This window comes from Caenorhabditis briggsae, assembly GCF_000004555.2.
Source record: "Caenorhabditis briggsae complete genome, chrIII, whole genome shotgun sequence".
Lineage (NCBI taxonomy): Eukaryota > Metazoa > Nematoda > Chromadorea > Rhabditida > Rhabditidae > Caenorhabditis > Caenorhabditis briggsae.
The window spans coordinates 2,776,306-2,788,069 of NC_013490.2; the positions used below are offsets into that span (position 1 = coordinate 2,776,306).

General features: G+C 36.4%; 3 protein-coding genes across 3 annotated transcripts in view; 2 read left to right on the forward strand and 1 right to left on the reverse strand.

Annotated features, from left to right (window-relative positions):
- CBG22469 overlaps nt 1-3,970 on the forward strand; it is a gene marked incomplete at both ends in the record, with an annotated part of 12,343 nt that extends 8,373 nt beyond the window's left edge. The window contains 4 exons of the mRNA XM_045243496.1: nt 1,222-1,826; nt 2,238-2,378; nt 3,547-3,644; nt 3,883-3,970. Of these exons, the coding sequence (XP_045097576.1) occupies nt 1,222-1,826; nt 2,238-2,378; nt 3,547-3,644; nt 3,883-3,970 (932 nt within the window). The remainder of the gene's footprint in view (nt 1-1,221; nt 1,827-2,237; nt 2,379-3,546; nt 3,645-3,882) is intronic.
- Nucleotides 3,971-6,161: 2,191 nt separating this feature from the next.
- Nucleotides 6,162-9,392, forward strand: CBG22470 (the record flags this gene model as incomplete). The annotated part of the gene is made up of 4 exons (XM_045243497.1): nt 6,162-6,299; nt 7,241-7,426; nt 8,283-8,534; nt 9,090-9,392. The coding sequence occupies 4 exons, from the start codon at nt 6,162-6,164 to the stop codon at nt 9,390-9,392; spliced, it is 879 nt and encodes a 292-aa protein (XP_045097577.1).
- Nucleotides 9,393-10,889: 1,497 nt separating this feature from the next.
- CBG22471 overlaps nt 10,890-11,764 on the reverse strand; it is a gene marked incomplete at both ends in the record, with an annotated part of 7,477 nt that continues 6,602 nt past the window's right edge. The window contains one exon of the mRNA XM_002641014.1: nt 10,890-11,192. Within this exon, the coding sequence (XP_002641060.1) occupies nt 10,890-11,192 (303 nt within the window). The remainder of the gene's footprint in view (nt 11,193-11,764) is intronic.

Below are 11,764 nucleotides of genomic sequence, written 5' to 3' on the forward strand. Positions count from 1 at the left end.
AGTTATGACAAAAAATCAAATTTTGAAAAATTGGAATTTTGCCACTTGCGCCTAACTTTGCAATTTTGCCGACTTTTTGATTTGGCGTTTTCATTATGGAATTCAGCGCGTCAACATCTTCAAAATGAGCCCAAACACGACTAGTCTAGCTCAAATTTGAATTTTGACAGTGCGCTGCGGTCGCGTCGCGGTTGGTAAGTCAAATTTCAAAATCAAGCTAGGCTAGTCGTGTTTAAGCTCAATTTGAAGCTCTGAATGTCAAGGACTCAGAAATACAAGTTTCAAAGTTTCGAAAAATTACAGAGTTATTAAGAAATCAATTTTTAGGAAATATTCCGGAAATTTGAAATTTCCGTATCTTTTCGTATTTTCGATGTATTTTGCTAATCCCAAAATGGTTGTACTTGAAAAACGATTAGCTTTAAAATGAGCCCAAACACGACTAGTCTTGCTCAATTTTGAGTTTCGACTTACCGACCGCGACGCGACCGCAACGCACTTGCCAAAGTTCAAAATTAACCGAACCTAGTCGTGGTTAGACTCATTTTGAAGGTCTTAACATTACAAATTCAAATTTTCCGGTATGAAAGTGCTACCATAAAAAATGGGACCGCCATGGCTCCAAAAAGTTTTATTTCCGAAAAAAAAACGAATCTTGTCATAACTCAATTATTTTTCCGAATTTTGAAATGAGATTGAGTTTTTCGACTTTCTCATGTTTCGTGCTTCAAAATGAGCTTAAACACGACTAGGCTAGCTTAATTTCGAGTTTTGACCTAACAACCGCGACGCGACCGCAACGCGCTGGTCAATATTCAAACTTGAGCTAGACTAGCCGTGTTCAGACTCATTTTAAAGCTCTCAACATGGCAATTTCGATTTTTCTGGTTCAAATAACTTAAAATGAAAAATGAGACCGTAATTCTAAAATTTGTTTAAAGTTCAAACTGTAAAATAGCCATAACTTGACCAATTTTGCTCCAAATAATTTGATACATCTATTTTCATGTTTCTCGCGTGAAAAGCTTCAAAATAAGCCCAAACTCAACTAGTCTAGCTCAATTTTCAAATGTTGACCTACTAACCGCGACGCGACCGCAACGCGCTGGTCAATATTCGAAATCGTGCTAAACTAGTCATGTTTAGGCTTATTTTAAAGCTCTCAGCAAGCTAGAAACGATTCTGATAACATTTCCGATATTTACTAACCCCTATTTCCAGAAAAAGCAAATCGCACCATTGCATCTCAAAATCTGGAAATCGAGCGGCTGAAATCGCTTCAAAACGAGCATTTGGAAATGGGACTTTTGAAGAAACAAATTCAAGAGATGGAAAAAGAGATGAGGACCTCTAGATCTCGATTTTTGGAGCAACAAGAGCTCCTAGCAGAAATGTCCCGGGAAATGGACAATTTGTTGAGGGAAAAGCTGAAAACGCAGGCAAATTTTCAAGATTTGGAGAAAAAGTACAAAAAAGCGAAATTCGCATCAAGGGAGCTGGCGAAAATCCTGGAAAACGACCTGTGCGGCACACCTACCACAAGCCACGCCCCTTTTGATTATCGATCGGACGAGGAGGCATCGATTTCGCTATTCGAGCAGTCTAGAAATCGATCGAAGCTCCAAAAAGAGCAAGAAATTGGAGAAAAAGCGCGGACAATTCGAGAAAAATCAGATTCGGAGTTTTTGGAGAAGCTGATCGGCGAGAATGAACTATTGATTATCGATTTGGAGCGGGAACGAAAGATTGGGGAGAGTTTGCAAGAGGATTTGGAGAAGAGCAGAGCGCTGATTATTGATAAGGATGAGCAATTGGAGGAGTTGAAGGTTCATTTTTTGAAAAAATTTGGAAATTTGAAAAACAATTTTTTTTTGGAAATTTTCAAAAAATTTTCAAAAAAATTTTTTTTTCAAAGTCCGCTGAAAACCATATTTCTAGGCTAAAAATAGCTGGGAGAAAGCCCTAAAAATACCCCAAACATGAAAATCTCTTTTTTCTAGTGTTTCTGAGCGATTTTCCGAAAAATGCACAAGCGGCTCAGTGGGATTAAAAAAAAGTTCCACTACCAATCTGACGACCCGAGTTCGATTCCACTCGGGGGCATTATCTTTTTGCAACTTTTTTAGACCATTTTCAGACTGTTTTAGTGCTGGAATTTCACATTTTTCGGATTTTCAGAAAAAAAAATCTGAAATTTTTGAAAAAAAAAATGTTTTCTGATTTTTGAATTTTTTCAGCTAAAACTGGGAAAAGCTGAAACGAAAGCGTCGCAGTGCGAATCGGATCTGACTCGAACGTCGACGGACCTGGCGATGGAACGACTACGGTGTGAAGCGCTGACCGCGGAGCTACACGAAATTGAGGGCATTTTTAGAAATGTAAGGACCAAATTTTTGAGAATAAACAGCAGCTTTGAATTTAGCTCAGCGAGAGCTTCAAAATGAGCTCAAACACGACTAGGCTAGCTCAATTTTGAATTTTTACCTACCAACCGCACCGCGACCGCAACGCTCAGGCAAAAATTCTAAATTGAGCTAGACTAGTCGTGTTTGAGCATATTTTGAAGAGCTTTACAAGGAAACACCAGAAATGTTAATTTCAGATCAAAATTCTGAAAAATAATCAAGTTATGACCAATTTTAATTTTTGGAGCACTTCGAAGTTTGAATTTTCATAATAACTCGATTAGTTTCGGGAACTTCCGAACGAAACTTTGATATTCGAGTTTTTCGAGTTCAACGCTTCAAAATAAGCCTAAACACGACTAGTCTAGCTCAATTTTGGATTTTGACCTGCTAACCGCGACGCGACCGCGTCGCATTGGTCAAATTTTAAAACTGACCAAATATAGTCGTGTTTAGGCTCATTTCAAAGCTGAAAACGCGAAAAAATCGAAAATTATAGATTAAGTCGGGAAATCTTAAAATTTACCGAGTTATGACAAAAAAAACAAAAATTTCGAAATTTTGGAATTTTCCTTATTGTAGTCTAACTTTCCAATTTTTAAAACTTTTCGAAATGAAATTTATTTTTTTGCACTCAACGCTCCAATTGCTTCAAAATGAGTCTAAACAAGACTAGTCTAGCTCAATTTTGAATTTTGATCTGCCAACCGCGACGCGACCGCAACGCGTAGTTCAAAACTCAAAATTCAGAGAAAATAGTTGTGTTTAGGCTCATTTTAAAGCTGAAAACGCGAAAAAATAGAAAATTGAAGTTTTAATCGAAAAATCGGGAAATTAACCAAGTTATGACAGAAAAACAAAATTTTCAAATTTTGGAATTTTCCTCATTGTGGTCTAGTTTTCCAATTTTCGAACATTTTTGAATTAAGTTCTCGTTTCTGAACTCATCACGTCTAGAGCTTTGAAATGAGCCCAAACACGACTAGTCTAGCTCAATTTTGAATTTTGATCTGCCAACCGCGACGCGACCGCAACGCGTAGTACAATATTCAAAATAAAGCTAGACTAGTCGTGTTTAGGCTCATTTTGAAGCTCAAAACGCGCTGAATTCAATTCTAAGAGTAGAATTTGTTATTTCCAGACCCATTCGACAATTCAAGCCTATGCTGCGGAAAATGAGCAACTCGAAGATCGCTGCCGCGAAGCGCATCGTCAAATTGTGACGCTGAATTCGAAACTGTAAGAATTTTTAATTTGATTTTTTTAGAAAAAAAAATTCCCAAGAAATTCAGAAATGACTGTCCCCTGTGCTGTCCTTGAGTAAGTTGTAAGGATTGGTAGATTTTTTGAAGTTTTCAGAATTTTTTTCTGTTTTTTTCGGCTGAAATTAGATTTTCTAGATGCTTAGCAACTCCCCAATTAACATTATCGATTTTTTTTCGAATTTGTTTTCCCTGAAATTCTCAAAAATTTCCAGAGAAGCCCAAGGAATCGATCTGGTGACTACAAAACGAACACTACGGACATTGAGAGAGACCAATGAGGCTAGAAGTGGACCATTTTGATTTTTTTTTGAATTATCGATTTATTGATTTTTCTATAATTTATTGACTTTTTTCTCCTTTTTTGAAGCCTATCAATCATGATCTCTTTTCAAGAATTTTTTGATCTGAAATATCAATTTTTGTCTTTTTTTGTTTATTTTCCTTTCGTTTACTTGTGAATTATAGTTATTTTTTTGAAAAAAAAATCAATTTTTTCAACATGAAAATTTATTATTTCGACTTGAAGATCGATTTTTCACTTAAGCTGAGCAATTTGAAACTCTGGAACTCGCAAAATCAAGAAGAGGACATTGAGAGCTTCAGAATGAGTATAAACACGACCAGGTTTGGAGAAATTTGAATTTTGACCAGCGCGTTGCGGTCGCGTCGCGGTTGGCAGGCCGAATTTCAAAATTGAGCTAGACTAGTCGTGTTTGGGCTCATTTTGAAGCGCTAAACGCCAGAAATTCATAAAAAACAGAAATTTCGATCGAAATTCAGAATTCAGTATAAAAAACAAAAATAGGGAAAACCATTCATCAAGACAATTATGGCTGAAAAAATACAAGAAATTCGAAAATAAATTTTTTTTCGAAAAAATTTAAACTTCCTCCTTCTAACAAAAGTCGTTTTTTTTCAGAATTTTTATTCGAAAAATCCTAAAAAATTTATCGTCAAAAATTTGCAAAAGCTCAAAACTTTTGCAGAAAAAATTTCCAAAAAAAAAAAGTTTCAAAAGAATTTTCGGTTTTTTTTAAATTTCTGCAAAAATTGCAGACAGTATGCTGTTTTTTTTCGAACTACACGGTCACTATAAATATATCGAAACTTCCTTGGTCCACAAGGCAAAACTGATCGAGTTACTGTATATTTTCAAAAATCCCATTTTTCAAGAATTCGGAAAAACAGCCGTAACTTTTTAAATTGTTGCTCGAATTTCACGAAATGTAGATTTTCTAATTTTGTATGGTAAGAGCTTCAAAACAAGTACCCACACGTCTAGTTTGGACGGTTTTCGAAATTACGGAACCTCCTATGCGCCTTTAAAGTGAAAAATCAAAATGGTCGGAGCCTAGTCGTGTTTATACTCATTTTGAAGCACTCAACAAGGCCAATTCAAAATTTCAATTTTTTGAATTTTTTGGAACAAAACTGATCGAGTTACGGTAGATATAAAGGTTCTCAGACGTATCAATGGCTAGGCTACAAGGAAGAAAGGACGTGTAGATCAAAAAGTGTAAGGTGTAATTTGTAGTTTGTAGTGTGTGTTTTCGGTGGGAGAACAGAGAAAAGGGGTACATTGTACCTTTCCCTCTTCTTATTATTATCGTTCTTCTTCTTCTTTTTATTACACTGTGTACCCCCTTGTGTACTCTGATCCCCCGATTTTTTTCTCTGATTCTCTTCTCTCTCTCACTATCTCGTCTCATCAACGATTTCACGTCCCACTTGTCATCAGTATTTAGTGGATGTCAAAAAAAGAAAATTGTTTTTGTTTCCAAACATTTTTTTTCAAAACTTATTTTTTGCCATAACTTTCTTCATGAATGACTGGTCATATTTGTTTTTTGAAATTCGAATTTCACTCGTTTCTAGCTTCACAATGAATATAAACACGACTAGGCTCCGCCCACTTTGGTGTCAAAGACACACCGAGTCTCGTCTCTCTGCACTCTAGCCTCTCTTTTCTTCCAACCACAGTAACTTTTTTAGTTTTAGCTCAAATTTTATGAAAATAACAGTGTTCGATTTAACTTGTTTATCGCTTCAAAATGAGTAGAAATATGCCTATATTCGATAGAAATCGAATTTTTCGAAAAATTTTGGGTCCCACCACGACAATGTGAAGAATCAAATATTACCAAACGTAGTCGTGTATAGGCTCATTTTGAAGCTGTGAACATAACAAATAAAATGATTAATTTAAAGCAAACATTAACTGAAAACTAAGAAAGTTGCGGTCGTTTAAAAGGCTAGAGTGCAGAGAAACGAGACACCCTGCGTCTCTGATCCAAAGTGGGCGGAGCCTAGTCGTGTTTATACTCATTTTGAAGCTGAAAACGCGGGAAATTCGAAGTTTTTAGTTTCCTGCAGAAATTCGGAAAACTAAGCGAGTTATGCCCGCATTTTCCCCATTTTTCCTCTGTTTTCTTCAATTTTTCTCAACTTTTCCAAGATTTTGAACCCCCTAAATCCCAGCATCTTCCAGAAAATGCCGAAATTTTTCGGCGTCGAATGGGTGGACATCTTCTCATCGATTGAACGAAAGAAAACGTATTTTGGCGTCGTCTACCACTTTGTTCTCACCTATCCACTTGGATTGTTTGTCACTATTTTACCATTTTTCTTGGTGAGTTTTTGGAAGTTTTACAAGTTAAGTTAAAATTTAATTGAGCTCATGGAGAGCTTCAAAATGAGTATAAACAAGCTCAGGTTCGGCGAAGTTTGAATTTTTCGTTATTTTTTGGAATTTTTGAGCTCTGGCGGTCGCATTTTTTATGTTTGAATTTTGAAAACTAAAAATTTCGCTCTAGCTTAATTTTGAATTTTGACCTATCAACCGCGACGCGACCGCAACGCTCTTGCCAAAGTTCGAAATTGAGAAAAACTAGTCGTGTTTAGGCTCATTTAAAAGCTGAAATCGTAATAAATTGGAATAACTAGGTTTTGTCCGGAAATTTCGAAAAATTACCGAGTTATGACTGATAGAAAATTCCATAGAAAATTCCAAAATTTGGAATTATCTCACTTGCTGCCTAACTCTCTAATTTTTGAACTTTTTGAGATGAAAGTTAAAATTTTGAACTCAGCACGTCGAAAGCTTCAAAATGAGCCTAAACACGGCTAATCTAACCTCATTTTGAATTTTCGCCTAAAAACCGCGACGCGACCACAATACTCTGGTCAAAATTCGAAATTGAGGAAAACTAGTCGTGTTTGGGCTTGTTTCAAAGCTCTTGGCGCAATAAATTCAAATTTTAAAGGCTAAAGCCTGTCAGAACAATACTGATTGAGCTACGGTAGAATTAGAATTCAAGAAGTTTTGAAATTTGTTTAGCTCTTCACCTTCCAATGGCACATTCTGGCGATCTACGCGTGTTGGTACCTCTACGACATCAATTCTCCGAAACGAGGTGGATATGCAAGTGAATGGGTTCGAAAGTAATTCAGAAATTCAGAAATTCAGAAATTCAGAAATTCAGAAATTCAGAAATTCAGAAATTTAAGTTTTCAAAATTTTCAAATTTTCCAAATTGTTCCAGATGGCGTGTCAACGACTGGTTCGCCCAGTACTTCCCCATTAAACTTCATAAAACTGCCGAATTATCACCGGACCATAACTATCTGATCGGCTGTCATCCCCATGGAATTATCGCAATGGCTGCATGGGCGAATTTCGCAACAAATGGAACTGGAATCTATGAAAAGTTCCCATCGATTCGATGGAATTTATGCACACTGGCGTTAAATTTCAAGGTGATCAATGTTTTTAGTATAAAAAGAGCTTCAAACTGAGTATAAACACGACTAGAATCCTTTAACCTTGAGGATTGAGGCCAGAGACGCAGTGTGTCTCGTTTCTCTGCACTCTAGCTTCTCAAAAGCTACCGTAACCTTCTTAGTTTTTGCACAGACTCTATGAAAATAAAGGCATTCGATTTGTCTTGTTGAGTGCTTCAAAATGAGTATAAACACGACTAGGCTCCGCTCATTTTGGTTTTTCGACTTTAAAGGCGCATAGGGGTGCAGAAATTCTGAAAATTTCAAAGTTCACCAAACCTAGTCATGTTTAGGCTCATTTTGAAACTGAAATCTTGAAAATCTCGAAAATATTAAATTCAATCCAAAAAATTCGAAAATTCGAAAGATCCCGGATGACTACAAATCCCGGATGTGTTAAAACTCCGAAATTTTCGAAATTCGTCATAAATCGATACTTTTCAGGATTTTTCGGTTGAAACATTGATTTTCGAATTTGTCGCGATTAGAGCTTCAAAATGAGCCAAAACATGACTAGGTTGGGTCTATTATGAAATGGGACCTAACCGTGACGCGACCGCACCGCACCGGTCAAAATTCAAAATTTACCAAAACTAGTGATGTTTGGGTTCATTTGAAAGCTCTTCATAATCCAAATTCAATGCTTTTATTTTTGAAGCGTTTGAGCAAAAACAAAGCAAGGTACGGTAGTTTGAAAGGCTAGAGTGCAGAGAAATGATACACACTGACCCAAAGTCTCTGACCCAAAGAAAGCGGAGTCTAGTCGTATATGGGCTCATTTTGAAGTTCTTAACGAGCTGCATTCATATTTCAAATTTTCAACTTATTCCAGATGGCGATTCGTCGTGAACTCCTCCTGCTGACTGGCCTAATCGACTGCTCTCGGGAATCGATTGAATACGTTTTGGATAAATCTGGAGACAAGGGGCGGGCCGTGGTTTTGGTGATTGGAGGAGCTGAAGAGGCATTGGATGCACATCCTGGATATCATGTTTTGACGCTGGCATCGAGAAAAGGTTTTGTAAGAGAGGCATTGCTCACTGGAGCACATTTGGTGCCAGTTTATTCGTTTGGAGAGAATGATGTCTTTGAACAGGTAGGTTTTTAGATAAATTGAGTACAAAATATGAATTCAGCGCGCGGAGAGCTTCAAAACGAGTATAAACATGCCTAGACTCCGCCCACTTTGGCGGTTAGAGACGCAGTGCGTCTCGCTTCTCTGCACTCTTGCCATTTTTGAAATTACCGTAACTTGCTTAGCTTTTGTGCAATTTTGATGAATCGATTTGGATAATAGAGAGCTTCAAAATGAACCTAAACATGACTAGGCTAGCTCAATTTTGAATTTTGCCCTACCAACCGCGACGCGACCGCAACGCGCAGGTCAAAACTTGAAATTGAGAGAAAATAGTTGTGTTTAGGCTCATTTTAAAGCACTAAACGTGACAAACTCAGGAAATTAATTTTCATCCGGTTTACACAAATTCTTATCAAGGTATGACCCTTTTTATAGTTTGGTCCAAAAAAATAACGAAAAATTTAAAGTTCACCTATTCTAGCCATGTTTGGGCTCATTTTGAAGCTCTCAGTAAACTTAATTCGAATAATTGAGATTTTTTTTTCAAAAACCTATTTTCAGATAGACAATCCGATTGGCTCGAAACTTCGAAATTTCCAAAATTGGTCGAAACGCATATTCGGAATCTCCTATCCAATTTTCCATGGACGTGGATTCCTTCAGATGACTTTTGGCTATCTACCATTCCGTAAACCAATCGATACAGTAATCGGAGCACCGATTACTGTAGAAAAGGTGGAAAATCCGACGAAGGAGCAAATTGATGAGCTTCACTCGATTTATTGTCAAAAATTGACGGAATTATTTGAAGAGCATAAAGGACGATTTGGAGTTGAAAAGGATGTTAAATTGGTGCTGAAATAGATTAACTTGGTTTTTGAGAAAATTTGAAATTTTTTTGCAAAAAATTTTTTCCAACTTTCTTGTACTTTTATTGCCATAATTTTTTTTGACGAATGTTTTTTTTTATGTATTTGACTTTATATTTAAACTTAGCGCGTTGAGAGCTTCAAAATGAGTAAAAACAAGGCTAGACTCCGCCCACTTTAACGGCTAGAGACGCAGTGTGTCTGGCTTCTCTGGCGCTCTAGCCTTCTTTTCTTCAAACTATCGTAACTTGCTCAGTTTTTGCTCAAATTTTGAGAAAATGAAAGCATTCAATTTGCCTGGTTTAGAGCTTCAAAATGAGTATAATCATGACCTACTTTCATTGAATTCCAATTTTCGGACCCCGTATGCGCCTTTAAAGTCAAAAAATCAAAGTGGGCGGAGTCTAGCCGTGTTTATACTCATTTTGAAGCTCTAAACGCTGCAAATTTAAGTTTTCACTTTTCAAATCTCTACAATTAAAAAATAGGGCCGGAAGTCCTGTTCGAAAAGTTGGAATACTACTTTTTCAAAAGTATGCAAACGCCGAAAGTATTGGAAAATTAAAATCTTGACATTTTTAACTACCAGAATGATTACGGTTATTCCAAAAATTAATTTTTGAAAAAAAAATGTTTGAAACCAAAAACAATTTTCTTTTTTTTGACATCCACTAAATACTGATGACAAGTGGGACGTGAAATCGTTGATGAGACGAGATAGTGAGAGAGAGAGAGAGAAGAGAATTAGAGAAAGGAAGGAACCTTGGGAGGATCAGAGTACACAAGGGGGTACACAGTGTAATAAAAAGAAGAAGAAGGAGAATGTATACTACAAACTACAAAATTACACTTTTCGATCTACACATTTTTTCTTTCTTGTAGCCTAGCCATTGATAGGTCCGAGAACCTTTATATCTACCGTAACTCGATCAGTTTTGTTCCAAAAAATTTGAAAATTAAAATTTCAAAATTGTCGCGTTCAGAGCTTCAAAATGATTATAAACACGACTAGGCTCCGCCCATTTTGATTTTTCGACTTTAAAGGCGCATAGGAATCCGAAATTGTGAAAATAGTTCAACCCAGACGTGTGGGTACTCGTTTTGAAGCTCTTGTCATGAAAATTAAGAAAATGAAGTTTTCATTCAAGATGGAAGGCAATGAACAAAGTTAGGACTGTTTTTCTGTATTTTTGAAAAAAAACCTGGATTTTAAAAACCTACAGTAGTTCGATCAGTTTTGTTTTATGGAAAGTTGATTTTTGAAATTTTTACATTTTTATCTTTAAAACTCGATGTATTTATAATTATCGTTTCGCTCACAATTGGCTTATTGTAAAATTCCAATCTTTTTTGAGTTTTTTTAAAATGAATTTCAGCATTTAAAAAATTTTTTTATTAATGTTTAAAAATTAAAAAAGGGACAATAATTCAATTTAAAAAAATGTGAAAATATTTTCTCAAAATTTCATACTTATTTCCAAAAATATATTTTCTATTTCAAAACCAAATTGACATCCTTAGAAATTCCAAATCGTTGTTTATGCTCTTCAAATAGTTCCACCAGTTTCTCAACATATTGCTCATGCAATTTTTCAATTTGCTCCTTCGTCGGATTTTCCGTTTTTTCTACAGTAATCGGCGCACCGATTACTGTATTAATGGGTCGTCGAAACGGTAGAAAACCAAAGGTATACTGTAGAAATCCACGTCCTTTTACCATTGGAAGTGCAGTCCCCATTGATTTACGCAGTTTCTCTTGCCATTTTCGGAGGGTCGAGCCCGGTGGGTTGGCGGCCTGGAAATTTTCAGTGTTTTGAGTTTTTGACTGAAAAAATCTGAAAATTTCAGAAAATTTTTGAAAGATAAAAATTTGCCTTGATTAGAGCTTCAAAATGAGTATAAACACGGCTAGATTCTGTTCAATTTGAATTTTTCGTAGTTTTTTTTGGACCAAGCTGTAAAAGGGGTCTTAACTTGGTCAGTATTCAGACAAACTAAGCGAAACATTTTTTATTGAATTTGCCGCATTTCGAGCTTCAAAATGAGCCTAAACACGACTAGGTTTATTAATTTGTGAAAAATGACCTACGCGATGCTGTCTCGTTATGGCTGGTGTATTGTCTAAAGTCACCATACACCTACACCCAGCTGATAGGGGGGTTTACAAGTGACACATCTGCGGATCTCGACTCGTGTTCTCTTGTCGGCGGCGCGGCTCTTTTGAGACCCGAAAACGCAACACGGCTCTATTCAATGGGTCGGGTACGGCAACTTTTTATTGCACATTAAGCAAATTTGTGTACGGGGTCACGGCTAGGTTAAAACGCGGTCAAAAGGGATGTATAAAAAATGCGTATGATGGGTTTC